The sequence below is a fragment of the Magnolia sinica genome, chromosome 1, assembly GCF_029962835.1.
Source record: "Magnolia sinica isolate HGM2019 chromosome 1, MsV1, whole genome shotgun sequence".
Lineage (NCBI taxonomy): Eukaryota > Viridiplantae > Streptophyta > Magnoliopsida > Magnoliales > Magnoliaceae > Magnolia > Magnolia sinica.
The window spans coordinates 129586817-129600152 of NC_080573.1; the positions used below are offsets into that span (position 1 = coordinate 129586817).

At 40.9% G+C, this 13336-nt stretch overlaps 1 protein-coding gene across 1 annotated transcript in view; it reads left to right on the forward strand.

The window, feature by feature from the left end:
* Positions 1-10725, forward strand: part of LOC131258376 (uncharacterized) — a 28415-nt gene extending 17690 nt beyond the window's left edge. Inside the window, exons 6-10 of the mRNA XM_058259663.1 lie at positions 8037-8083; positions 8345-8452; positions 9423-9477; positions 9638-9693; positions 10371-10725. Coding sequence (XP_058115646.1) covers positions 8037-8083; positions 8345-8452; positions 9423-9477; positions 9638-9660 — 233 coding nt within the window. The 3' untranslated portion in view covers positions 9661-9693; positions 10371-10725. The remainder of the gene's footprint in view (positions 1-8036; positions 8084-8344; positions 8453-9422; positions 9478-9637; positions 9694-10370) is intronic.
* Positions 10726-13336: the final 2611 nt, after the last annotated feature.

Below are 13336 nucleotides of genomic sequence, written 5' to 3' on the forward strand. Positions count from 1 at the left end.
ATAGGTGATGGCCAAAGAAATTCATGACCTAGATCTTTTAGAAGAGACGGGTAGTCTCCCAGAATTAAAAGGGCAGCTCTGTCCCAGTCTTACGCTTCTAAAGCTAAGGAAGATGAAATCAAATGGCAGCAAAGGTCGACGCAGGTATGGCTCAAGGAAGGGGATAAAAACACTCGATACTTCCACAATATATCTAGTGTGCGGGCAAGATTTAATTGTATTTCCACCCTGGTTATAAATGGCGAGAGAAGTACAGATAAGATGAAAATATATGACTCTATCATCTCCTTTTATAGAGCATTACTTTCGGCTGAAAATTGGAATAGACCGTGACTAAACAATTTGGTTTTTGATTCTATCTCGGAAGCGGAAGCTGCATCCCTTAAAGTTCCGTTTTTGATTGAAGAAGTCAAAGCGGCATTAGACTCGATGTGTGGAGATAAAGCTCCAGGCCTTGATGGTTTCCCCATGGCTTTCTTTCAGATTTTTTGGCATGTTCTTGGTTCTGACGTCATGGACTTTGTGGCTGAATTTCATGGGTGCAATAGATTGTCAGTGGAGATGGGAGCATCTTTTATTGTTCTTATTCCTAAGACCGATTGTGCGGAACAACTTAAAGATTTTAGGTCCATCATTCTTATAGGGAAGCCCTATACGATCTTGGCTAAAATGCTTGCGTTGCACTTCCATGGAGTCCTATCCAAGGTCATAGCTGAGAACAATGGGGCATTTGTGTTAGGCAGACAAATTCTCGACAACGCTTTAGTGGCTCATGAATGTATTGATTCAAGACATAGACAGCAACAAAACAAGTTGGTGTGCAAGTTGGATTTGAATGCATACGATTTGAAGCTGCATCCCTTAAAGTTCCGTTTTCGATTGAAGAAGTCAAAGCGGCATTAGACTCGATGTGTGGAGATAAAACTCCAGGCCTTGATGGTTTCCCCATGGCTTTCTTTCAGATTTTTTGGCATGTTCTCGGTTCTAACGTCATGGACTTTGTGGCCGAATTTCATGGGTGCAATAGATTGTCAGTGGAGATGGGAGCATCTTTTATTGTTCTTATTCCTAAGACCGATTGTGCGGAACAACTTAAAGATTTTAGGTCCATCATTCTTATAGGGAAGCCCTATACGATCCTGGCTAAAATGCTTGCGTTGCACTTCCATGGAGTCCTGTCCAAGGTCATAGCTGAGAACAAAGGGGCATTTGTGTTAGGCAGACAAATTCTCGACAACGCTTTAGTGGCTCATGAATGTATTGATTCAAGACATAGACAGCAACAACACAAGTTGGTGTGCAAGTTGGATTTGAAGGCATACGATCATGTTGATTGGGTATTCCTGGACTATATGTTGCACCGGTTGGGCTTTGGGGATAAGTGGAGTAGTTGGATTCGAGCTTGCATCCAGATTGCATCCTTCTTGGTTATGGTCAACGACTTTCCTCATGGTTTCTTCAAGGCTTCCTGCGGCCTTAGGCAAGGGGGTCCCTATCTCCCTATCTATTTGTGGTTGTTGGGGAGGCTTTTAGTAAAACGTTGTATAGAGCTGAGATGGTTGGTTTAGCCAAGGCCTTTAGGGCAGCGGATGATGAACATTCTATCACTCACGTGCAATATTCCGATGATACCCTATTATTTTGCGATGCGATACCGATGTTGTTGACAACTTGGGAAGGTCGTCGTTTGCTTCGAAGCGTTGTCAAGCTTGAAGGTTAATGTAGCCAAAACCGAAATGTTAGGGATTCATGTTCCGCAGAAGGATTTTCTTCTCTTTGCTAGAATTTTCAGGTGCAAGTTGGGTTTGTTCCCATCTACATATCTAGGCCTTCCCCTATGCATGGGAAAGACGCCGATCCATCCTTGGGACAAGGTAATTGAAACGATAGAGAATGAGCTTTTGATGTGGTGGAGTGTGTATATTTCCTATGGGGGAAGGCTTACTCTTATTAAAGTTGCTTTCTCGAACATGCCGATATACTTCATGTCTCTCTTCAAATGCTTGGCCAAGGTGGTCGACAAACTTGAAAAGCTGAGATGGGGCTTCTTTTGGAAGGGGGCCAATGAGGGAAAGTTTGTATACCGGTGTCAGAGGGAGGGGTGAGGACCAAAAGCTTGACTGTCATGAATCTCGCTATTCATGGGAAATGGCATTAGATATTTGGTATCGAAGACAAGAGGTTGTGGAGGGAGATCGTGGCAAGCATGGACAAGACGAGGGCGGTTGGTATGTGAAGCGGTCGTCGCTATATCGCGCCTTGGGTATATGGATATGGATTGTGACAATGGAACATTTGCTCTGTAGCAGGGTTGTGTATCCTCTTGGGAATGGCTTTCGCATCCATTTATGGGCAGACATTTAGTGCGGTGACACGACTCTCCAAGAGGTTTTTCCTAGGTTTGTTCTTCTTGCTCTAGACCGCCATATTTCTGTTGCTAATTGTTACTCCAATGTGGGTGGCACGATTGTTTGTAGCCCCCCTTGTTGCAGGAACATGAGTGATGCTGAGGTGTCTGATTTCATTGCTCTTCTGGATCTCCTAAAGCTTTTGGCCCCTTCGTCAGGTGCGGATTGCTTGATTTTGAGAGCCCACTCTTCCGGGAGATTTTCGGTCCGATATCTGTTCCATGCGATATCCAACACAAACACCTCCACAGGGCCATCTCACCCTTTCCATCACTGGTTTTATGGGGCCCCTCCGAGAGTGGCAATTTTCGTTTGGCTAGTTCGAAGAAAAAGAATTTTGACGATTGATAACTTGCAGTGAAGATCCCTACTTCTTCCCAATATATGTTTGATGTGCTTGAAGGATGCGGAGTTTATCAATCATTTGTTTATTCATTGCTCTGTTGCTCAGACAGTTTAGGGGTTCTCCTCCACCATGCATCTAGCTTGGGTAGTGCTGAAGTCGGTGGACGCCCTCCTTTGGGCTTGGCACGGCGGAGGTAGTACGAAAGCTGGGAAAATAGCTTGGAGGCTGCTTATTATGGCAGTTTTTTGGACCATCTGGAAGGAACGAAATCACCGATGCTTTTGGGACAGAAGCACTTTTGTCAACAATCTGATTTGAAAGATCATCGATCTTTTGTTGGGATGGGTCCCCCACGTGGAAGATGCTAGAGCCACGCTTAATCTTTCTTATTCATCTTCTTAGCTTTGTATTCTTTTCCCACTTGCAAGCTTTTTAATAAAATGTTCTCCTATAAAAAAAAAAAGTTAATGAATGACATATGTGCAATTTTGAGTGTTGTTATCAACCATCTGTGGACGCTAGATCCTGGATGGAATCGACTTGTGCTTCCACGGGTGCCTTTTTCAAGGGCATTGCGCTAGTGATTAAAAGAGTATTGCGTTTGAACAAAGTCGCCACTAGCTAGTTACTTCATCTTTACAGTTGGCTAGATCCTATGGAAATGCTAGGACAGAGGATTTGAAGATTCTCAACCCTAAGATGATTATTTGGTCTGTGATCAAAGATTCAGGGTAAGGGACCGCAGTTATAGAGAGGGAAGGGGTTAGGCTCCCACTTTGCTCGTATTGTTGTACGGTCTCTACTTCACAAGATCTGACTATTCTTAAGGGTTAATGATTGGTTCTCGTGCACAAATGATGTAAATGTGTGTGGAATGTTATGTCGAATGCAAGGCTTATGGCAAGCTTAGATTCGGGCTAGAGAAATCTAACCTAATTCCTCCACTTGCCAAAGCGAATAACCAGCCTACACAAATTTCTGATGGGCAGGAACCAACTAAGTCAGCAAGCCACGGGTCATATGTTTACACTAACTAGGTGCAAGATGTAATGTAATGTAGAAGTGATAAACTTGCTGAGCAAGGGGGTTGAGAAGAGAGTAAGCGTTGCACAATGTTGATGCTAGAACTAGATGAAGTTGATCGAAGATTGGGCAGATGGATGGACGGTAGTGTCGCAAGGATTGGATTGAGTGACTTGGATCGAGATCTTGATGTCTCAAGAGGCTATATATTGTGAAAATTCACACGTGGTGTAATGGGATTACCACGGTTGCGTTGCGGAAGCTATATGGAACTTAGGAATGAAGGTTGTTCTAAAGCGGGGGTGATTATGACCAATTAAACTTTTCGTCTTTTAAACCACAATTACCTACTTAAGCTAATATGCAAATTAAGCTAAATAAGACAATTAAATCTAAGGCTTCCAAGCCAATAGAGGGTCCAATCATATAGACTACAAATGATAAGTCAATTAAGCAACTAGTCTATAAACATGATAGTGTACATGTGTGTGTGGGATGTGCAGTGTGCCAACTAACAACTCCTAGCATTCATCTAATCATGCATGCATATAAATAAACATTCACCACATAAGTATAATTAAACACGTGCTCAAATAACAATTCCAGACACAAGCATGTATAGTGGTTCGATTTCCCTACTCCACTCTTGGCGAATGCACTCAACCCATGAGTGTACCAGATTTCACTATTGGATGTTTGAAATCAGGTTGACCTCTAACATTTACAATCCTACACAAGGACCGGCTCTCGCAAGAGACTTTACATGGTTTTCCATAGGCTCTCCATGAACCTCTGTCTTACACAAGAACCTACTGACGTACACTCCCATCAGAGGCTCCTGCGAAAGACTCTTGTTGATTTTCTATCGGCTAACCAATGACCACGGTCCTAATCTAAGGACCTACGTTTGCTCCCGCTGGAGGCTCCCACAGAGAATAACACGTATGCACTCGTGTCTGGTGGCCTACACGAGGACTTGATTTAGGCCCTACACAAGGACCAATGTCCTACCCAAGAACCTAAATTTATGCCCTACACAAGAGCCAAAGTCCTACATGAAAGCCTAGTCGAGTTTGGGTCACAAACTCTTACCATCAATCCTACACAAGAAAAGAGAGTATACATACTCTTACAGTTGACAATTTATTCCCATTTTGTAGTGCCTTCTCGGGTTTCTTGATCGATTTTCTCCCATGCTTCAATCAACTCCCCTTTGCTCCCCCGATTATGATGTTGATGCTTTGCCATGGCTTCAACTCTAAGATCAAACAACTTGCATATAGTGCTCCTTTGAGGTGACCAAGGTGATTGGAGGTTGGTTGAATCTCCTACAACTAATGGAAAGTTGTAATTCCTAAGGGATTCATCTAAATGGGTCTTTTAGAGGATTTAGACAATGGTGTGCCTATATAGGTTGAGCCTAATCTCTAGAAATGATGGAGTTCAAGCTCATCTTTAAGGTGGAGGTTGGAATCCTCATTAGAGTGTTAATCTCAAGGAAGTTGACTTAGAACTCATTGGTTTAGAGGCTTGGGATGAGGGATATGATTATGGAATCACCTAAGCTTCTATTGCACCAGAAACCCATACAAATGCCTAAGAACCGAATGTCCTGTATAAGGAGTTTGAGCTCCAACGGTAAAAAAACGGGCAGATAACGGCTTCGTCGATGGGATCGAGTGATGATGATTCATTCTTGTTGAGCATATCTGAATTACATATTCGATGTCATTGAGGTGAACCTTTGATGCCATCGAGAAAATCAGATAAAATGATCAATTTTTGCTGGACATATCTAACTTATCCACTTGATGCCATTAAAACCCCTCAAGGTCTGCTTGATGAGATCGAGCACAACTCGTCACAGCAACTTTGCACATCTTCTAGTCTTACTTATCATATTCCAATTAGGTTTCTAAGGCTAATGGATGATCAATAAAGTTTACCTATTAAGCCAATATCATTTGGAGGCTCAAGGGTTGTTTTGAGTTACCAAGGCACCTCATTTACCTGTTCTTTGCTCCCTGATACTCCTGTCCGCTTGTGTCTTCGGTCTTTAGCTTCCAGAGGCTCAACCAACTACATGACACAAGGACTCGCGTAATTGACAAACAGGATGCACAAATCAATGCACTAACAGATTGAGTTGGGTTAAGCTTGACCTTGGTTGGACTCTTTCCTATGGTTCTTTCTTCTCCTTGGTGGAGGGATGTAATGGCTAGGCTAAGGGCTTAAGGAAGGGAACTATTTATAGCCCCCACCAATTTTCCTATAATTCTTGCAAAGCTTGAGGTTGGAAAGGGTTCGGATGGCTGAGATTTGAGATTGCCATGTGGCAAAATCTCATAGGTTGGATTGAATGGCATAAGGTGTAATTTTGGTGCAAGGCAGGGGTACCAGAGTCAAATCACATTGCCATACGCTTGAGGTTTGCAAAAGTACAAATTGCACACGGATTGAGCTCTCTACAAAAATGCAAGAGATGCCATGTGGTAAGCAACACCCTAGGTGCCGCTTGTCCCGTGCCAACTTCTATGCTTTGGTAGGTGAGCTGTCCCACACGTGTGGGGAGTTCTGACCAAGTAGAGTTGCTTTCCTATCTCCTTCTGTACTCCAATTGGGCTTTGGATGTGTGCTTGGACTAAGGTGGGCTTTGGGCTTTACTTGACAAGGTGAGTTGGCTGGGTGGGCTGACTAGGTGACCTGGTTGGGTGAGTTGACTCGGTGGGTTGCCTGGTCTTGATCAGGTTTCTCCTAAGATTAGGTTTTGAGATTAGGTTGTTGTCCGGTCCATTTGACTGGGTTTAGGGTTGGTTCCTAGGATTCAGGCCTCTGGGGTTTAGGATTTGGTATGGATTATGGTTTAGGGTTTGGATTGGGGTATGGATTAGTGTTTGGTTTGAGGTTTAGGGTTCGGGTTGGGGTTAGGGTTTGGATTTTGGCCAACCTAAATCAGCTTGTTGGCCCGGGGTGGGGTGTCTATACCATTGCACAGTCCCATTGTATTAAACAACTTACCTAAATTGCTAAGCTACCACAACAGAGATTGATCACATTGTGTATTGAATTTTCTCATTCAATCTTTCTTTGCCGCCAACATGTTACTTGTGTAGGATTTCTGATCTATGAAAAAGGTGGGCAACATCATGATGATCACCTGGTGCAAAAATCAAGAAGATCCACTTATAGGGCTGGAGAAAATGTCAAAATCAATGGACAGCCAATGGTCTGACTCAAGAGTACAGGTATGATCCACCCAATATGTGCATTGGCATGATTTTCGAATCAAGTGATTGCCAATTCGTCATGGTTTGGCCAACCTTCCGTGCAGATCAGATGTTCCACGCATCTGAATTTTGGCCGGAAATAAACGGATGAATATGAAAGTTCATAGGTATGGAGGCGCTGCATGCTGTGATCATCTCTCACTATAATAGTGAGCTTTGCTAAGCCCATGCGTGTGTACAAGGGAGCCCATTAAACACCGGCTATGTGTGAAAGTGGCACACACGCATGATATCCAAGCTGCTATCAGACAGTTCCCACCATACAGATGCTCTTTACAAAAAATATGGTCTCTCTGATCAACAGAGCTACAGTTTACGATTAATGACCATCCTTCTGTTTCTAAAACCATGGCCTGTTTTTTAAGCGGATTGGCTTGATTTTTAGGCAGGGCATCTACTAGGAGTTACCGGATGAATGGCTTGAATCTCAAAGACAAATACATTTTCCACATTGGCACATCGGATAGCATGTAATCCCCTTATACACGCGTTTGGGCTTAGTAAACCTTTATAATAATATGTAATAGATACTATATCAACAAGTGGTGCTACAGTGTAGCTTTTAGCACTTTCGACTTTCAATCCAGCGACATGAGTTCTGACTCCCAGTAGGACTTTTATGTATATTGTCTAAAGAATATTAGTGTGTATATTAATATGTAATATATAATATCAATATTCAAATCAGGTACCCGACTAATTTGAAAGATGAGACTAGCCTATTATGATTATTGATTTATTGTGTGGGAAAATTAGTTGTTAACTTGATCGGTGAGTTCACCTAAGATATCCTGAAATTATTATCTTGAATTCCTAACTAAATCAAGTTATTTACATGTAAACACCTTTTGTTCAATATCTTCCTATAATGAAAGACCTAGCCATTCACACCTTTGCATGGTCTCGGGCAGCTGAATTTCGTAATGCAATACCGAGCAATTATTCTAAGTTGTCGCTATTCCTGTGTGACAGACCTAAAGAAGTTGGATATGTATGAAAAGCTTGAAGGAGAAAATCAGGTGAGAAATACGTGATCTGCTACTGATTCCTGGTTGTGAATAATTGTGTCATCCTTATTTTTGAACTGATAGAAACACAAGTTTTAACTATGGTACATTCATGATTGAGCTTGTGACCAAGAAACTGTCTCCTGACTTCTGGAAATTTGTTATGATCTTCTTTGTTCTTAATATGGATTTTCCTTTTCTCCTTGCGTTTTTCTTTCAATTATTCATGCGGTTGGCATTCCTTACGCCTGTAAACTTCTAATCCTTATTCAGGGGCAAGATCCGAAGGCTGTGAAGCCAAAGGAAGAAGAAGAGGAAAATGAAGAAGAAGTTGGATCAGAAGAGGAAGAAGAAGACTCAGATGATGGTGATTACAATAAGGTTCACATCAAACTATTAGCGCTTAGTAGATATTTGAATTTTATCAGATTAAACATATATATTGCTTGATGTGGATGTAATCTGAGACTAGTGCCAAACATATGTCTCTGTTCCTTGAGTCACTCTTTTGTAGTGCATCTTCCTCTGCTTCAAAAACATTCTACTTACTGTATGGTCAAATTTGTAAAAGGTTGATGTTCTACTTAGTAAAGGATAAATTTGTTCAGAAGGGTTCAGAGGGGTCAAGGAAGAAGATTTTGAAAGGGGGCCCTTTTCTCTATTGCTATGTCGTGTTTTTCTTTTATGAGTTATCGGTTATTGATTAACAAACAAATGTGTCAACCATGATTGCTTCTTAGATATTATTTCCAACCACAGTTTCATGTTTTGAATCTCGAGCCAGGTTATCTATTTGGTAACTAGGTAGATTGTCACACATGTTGGTTGAAATCAATACGAACAAGCATAACTCATGTATATATAAAATTTCTTTTGAAAAGAAAAAAATCATTACCAACAAAAATAACTAATATATACATATAAAATTTCTAATGCTTTTGGGGTTTCAAGGTCTAATAACTTTTCTTATCAATTACTATTGTTTTGTCTGATTTGTTATATTTCAAGTGTCATGCGAAATTTTAGTCTTCTGGATCATGGTATTCAAAATTGGTTGCATAACGTTACGGCCGTTACTTAACACTGTAACAGTAATGGTCATAGCCATTACGCATGGCTACAGAGAAAACAGGCCATAATGGCCCCTGTAACAGTTTTTTTTTTTTTTTTCTCAATGAGAGAGAGAGAGACCTTGTTCTGGATGCTAAGCTATGATACTTCTTTTAACTCGTTTTTTCAGCTGTCCCAGCTTCTCCCTTTTGTTGATCTGAAATTTAGGCTATTCTCTTGAGAATCAAATTCTATTCTTCTTTTTCTTTCACTCCGATACTCATATATATTTTGCTTACAGAACATTGATTTTGATGATGATGAGGATGATCTTAATCCGGATGATGATGGTGATGGTATGCTTTTTGTGCTTTTGCATCTTCATTCTACTCATTGGCATTGTCAGTAAATAGGTTGCTTCTCTTAGATGTTTGCTCATTTTGTAGGTGTTTTCAAAGGATATCCAACTGATTTCAATTTTGTTCAGTAGTGCTGACATTACTTCATGTGTTGCAGATGAGCCATTGTATGATGATTAGCTTCTATTGGATAGGTTCGAGATGAAAGTGGAGGTAATATTCCATTCCTTTTGTTCAGATCCATTTACTCTGGTCTGCTACCTGTGCATCGTCATGGCCTGAATGTGAGAGTGAAGTCTCTTGCTCCAGTGGTAGACTCTCAGGAGTTTCAACACTTGGTCAAGGGTTCGAGTACCCATGGGTGGTGAAATCCCACTACGGCGTGAGTGTGTAAAAAAATAAAATTTAAAAAAAGAAAAGAAAAAAGGAGGGCTGTATATTATTTAATAGATCTGAGAAGAATCTCAATCATTTCAAGTTGTTGATAATTAGATGTTTATATCCTGTGATCTCCTATATTGTTTTATGTCTCCCTCCCTTTGTTGGATAGCACTATGGCCTTGGCCTCCCTCCCTTCGTTGGATAGCAAGCTATGGGCTTGGATGCCAGATACCTGGAAATGGATGATGCATTTATGTTCTGTGACCTGCTTCTGTACTTGATTCTTTAATGTTACTTTCAAAATCTGCTCTTTGGCAGAGACGTAGCCTGCCAATATAGTAGATGGTGGGTATCTTGTTTTCTAACTGTTTAATCATATAGTTTCATCTCACACCAAAAATCAATGGTCCACTTTGGGTCAATGCTCATCTCCAAAACCCCTAACAGAGTTTCATAAAATATCTCGAAAATCTTTTCTGTAAGATGGTTGTTTCAAGTGAATTTTGCAGGCCCCCATTGGATTGCACTGATTGGAGTGAGTTTCAGTTATTAATGGCACTGGGACACATCGGGCATGAACAGTCTGCTGGGAGAGGTGTTGGAAGTGACTACTCAAATTTCTTGTAGAATTAAGTTAAGTGAGAATGTGAAAATTTACAGAAGACTGTAATTTATATATATATATATATATATATAGAGAGAGAGAGAGAGAGAGAGAGAGAGAGAGCAGGCACTGGGCGAAAATTTAAGGGGGGAGGAGAAAGGAAAATTTGGATGTAGTTTCTTGTCAGTTTCTCAAAAGGATATGTAATATGCAGAAAAGTTGAGGCAGTGAAAATAAAAGTGGTAAAATTTCTCTGTTTCTATTTTTCTGGAAAACTGCAATTTATTTGGGGGGAAACATCAAATATGCCAATGGGGTACACATGACATTGTGGAGAAAGCGTCTTCATCTCCCTAGATCAAAATCAATATTTTGGATAGGCCAGGCCCAGAATGACCGTCCCTACTGGTTTGAGATCCAGGCCCACCCCTTGACATCCCTGCATCTTCCACCACGCAAAAAGGTGAGAAATGGTGGAGAAATCTGCATAGGGGTTCCACTCCAATTTCAAGAGGCTAGATGCCTTCCTCCTATCGTAACATGTTCCCCTTTCCAATGGGGTTTTGAGATATAAAATTTCCTGGATTCTCTCAGGTACCTTCATTTAGTGGTCCCCATTTTGGCTGGGACAATTGTGTGGTGATCTCACAAACTAGACGCCTTAGTTGAATGTGTAGTGCCGATCCTTCCTTGTTTTGACCATTCTTTTGTTAGCCAACATGTTGATGAAATGATCTGCCAATGGATGTGGTTACTGGGTTCATGATCCTAAGTAGCTGTTTTGATGGTCCAGATCATTAGATTGTTGTGCTACATTTTTTGCATGTGATACACTGCAGCCGCAAGCAGCTGAAGTTAAGGGTGATGGTTGAAGTAGTGTCATATGAGGCGCTTGAATATAGATGGACGGTGCTCTGTGGGCCCCACAATGATGTATGTGTTTATCCACGCCGTCCATCCATTTTGGATCATTAGGTACGAGCCCAAAAATGAGGCAGATACAAATCTCACGTAAATCACACCACACGAAGACAGTGGTGATTGCACGCCTACTGTTAAAACTTCCCGGGGGCCCACTGTAATGTTTATTTTCCAACCAACCTGTTGGTTAGGTCACAAAGATCTGGATGAAGGGGAGAAACAAATATCAGATTGATCCCAAACTTTTGTGGCCACCAAGAAGTTTTTAACGGTGGAGTTCAATCACCACTGTTTCCCGTGGTGTGGTCCACCCGAGAATTTTATCTGCCTCAATTTTGAGCTCATGCCCTAAAATGAGCTGGAAAAATGGATGGACAGCGTGGATCATCATTGTGGGTCCCACAGTGCACCGTCCAATAATGAGTCGCTACTCGCTAGTGGCGGTGGCAGTGGCGATCAAATGACGGTTGAGGACGTATAGTAGCGGATGCAAGACGTTTGGCACGTGTGATGTATCAACACCGGTAATTCTATTCTTATATTGTATCCAAAAGAAGATGGGAGGGATTGGAACCTTTGAAGGGTGGGTCTGCTCATCAAACAAGCCAAACTCATGCCTAAGATCCTGACCATCCCTTGTGATGGACCCAAAGAATTAGGCTGGTCTGCTCATCATCAAATGAGCCAATCTCAATTTTTCTAGGGGATTTATATAATTCTTGAGACCCTTGAGCTTATTGTACTAGTGGGGCCATGAACGGGTTATCCAGACTGTTTGACTGATGAACCACAATGGATAATGGATTTGTCAAAGAGAAAGGATCTTGTGAGTTCTGTCTATGGAAACCTTTCCATGCACCTATTGCATTTGGGCTCGTTGGCATTTGCATCACCTATTTGGACTGTCTATTAGGTTTAATCCACACTTCATTCTATGCTTTTCAAAAATCACACCAATGTTATGGTCTTACGCTTTCATTACTATTAGAACTATCTTCCATGAATAATCTTACCATTCATTTTTTGTGAATACCAAAAATCACAGCAATATCGGAATATTTTTTTTATAATAATATTTAAGCAGGAGTAGTTACCACTGGTTGGAAATCTCAGAATCTACTTATGCTGAAAACAGTGGAAAGAAAATGATTAAAGGGCAAAAATTGATGGTGTGATCAAATAACTCCACTTTGCCTAACTTCTACAGATTTTTGGGTTAGTACCTTGGTCATAGAAAGAAGGTATAAGGCACCTTCTTGCTTGCATGTGTGCACTATTTCTAGTTATGGGATTTGGGTTTGTTGAGATTGAAGCTCTAAATTGTAAATTAAAGTGAATGAGTAACTAAATTAAAATGTGTGAAGTTAGAAGTGTAAAGAAAGATAATGTGCCGATGCGAATATTTTTAATAAAAAAATGTTAACAAATTCCTTAGATGTGTTCTCAGATCAATTAATATGAGTTGAAGAAAGAGAATCCTCGACACTCTTCTATAAAATAACGAAGATGACCAGAGCTTTTAAATTTCTTTACTTTACTCGGTAGATATATCAACATAAATAATGAAGAGCATTATAGAGAAGAACCTCAATACTCCCATGTGTGATAAGAGAGAATGATTGAAATTCATCAATCTCTATCCTACTTTAGATCCTTCTCCTGTGGAGTTTTCTAAAATGTATGGAGGGGCTGTGAGAATGAAAAGGCTAAGCACAGACATGTTTGTGGCTTAGGGAAAATGGAATGATGGGATGAACCTAATGGGAACCTGAGAGGGAAAGAGAGGTTTCTCATCAAAATTTCAAGGCTTAGTATAAATTAGTTGAGAGGTGGTAGTATTTTAATTATTTTTTAGATATTGTGAGGCCAATAATGCATATATCATCACCTTATGTGTCATTGAATGCATTGGGATGCATGGGTTGCTCTCATAAATCATTGGGAATGGTA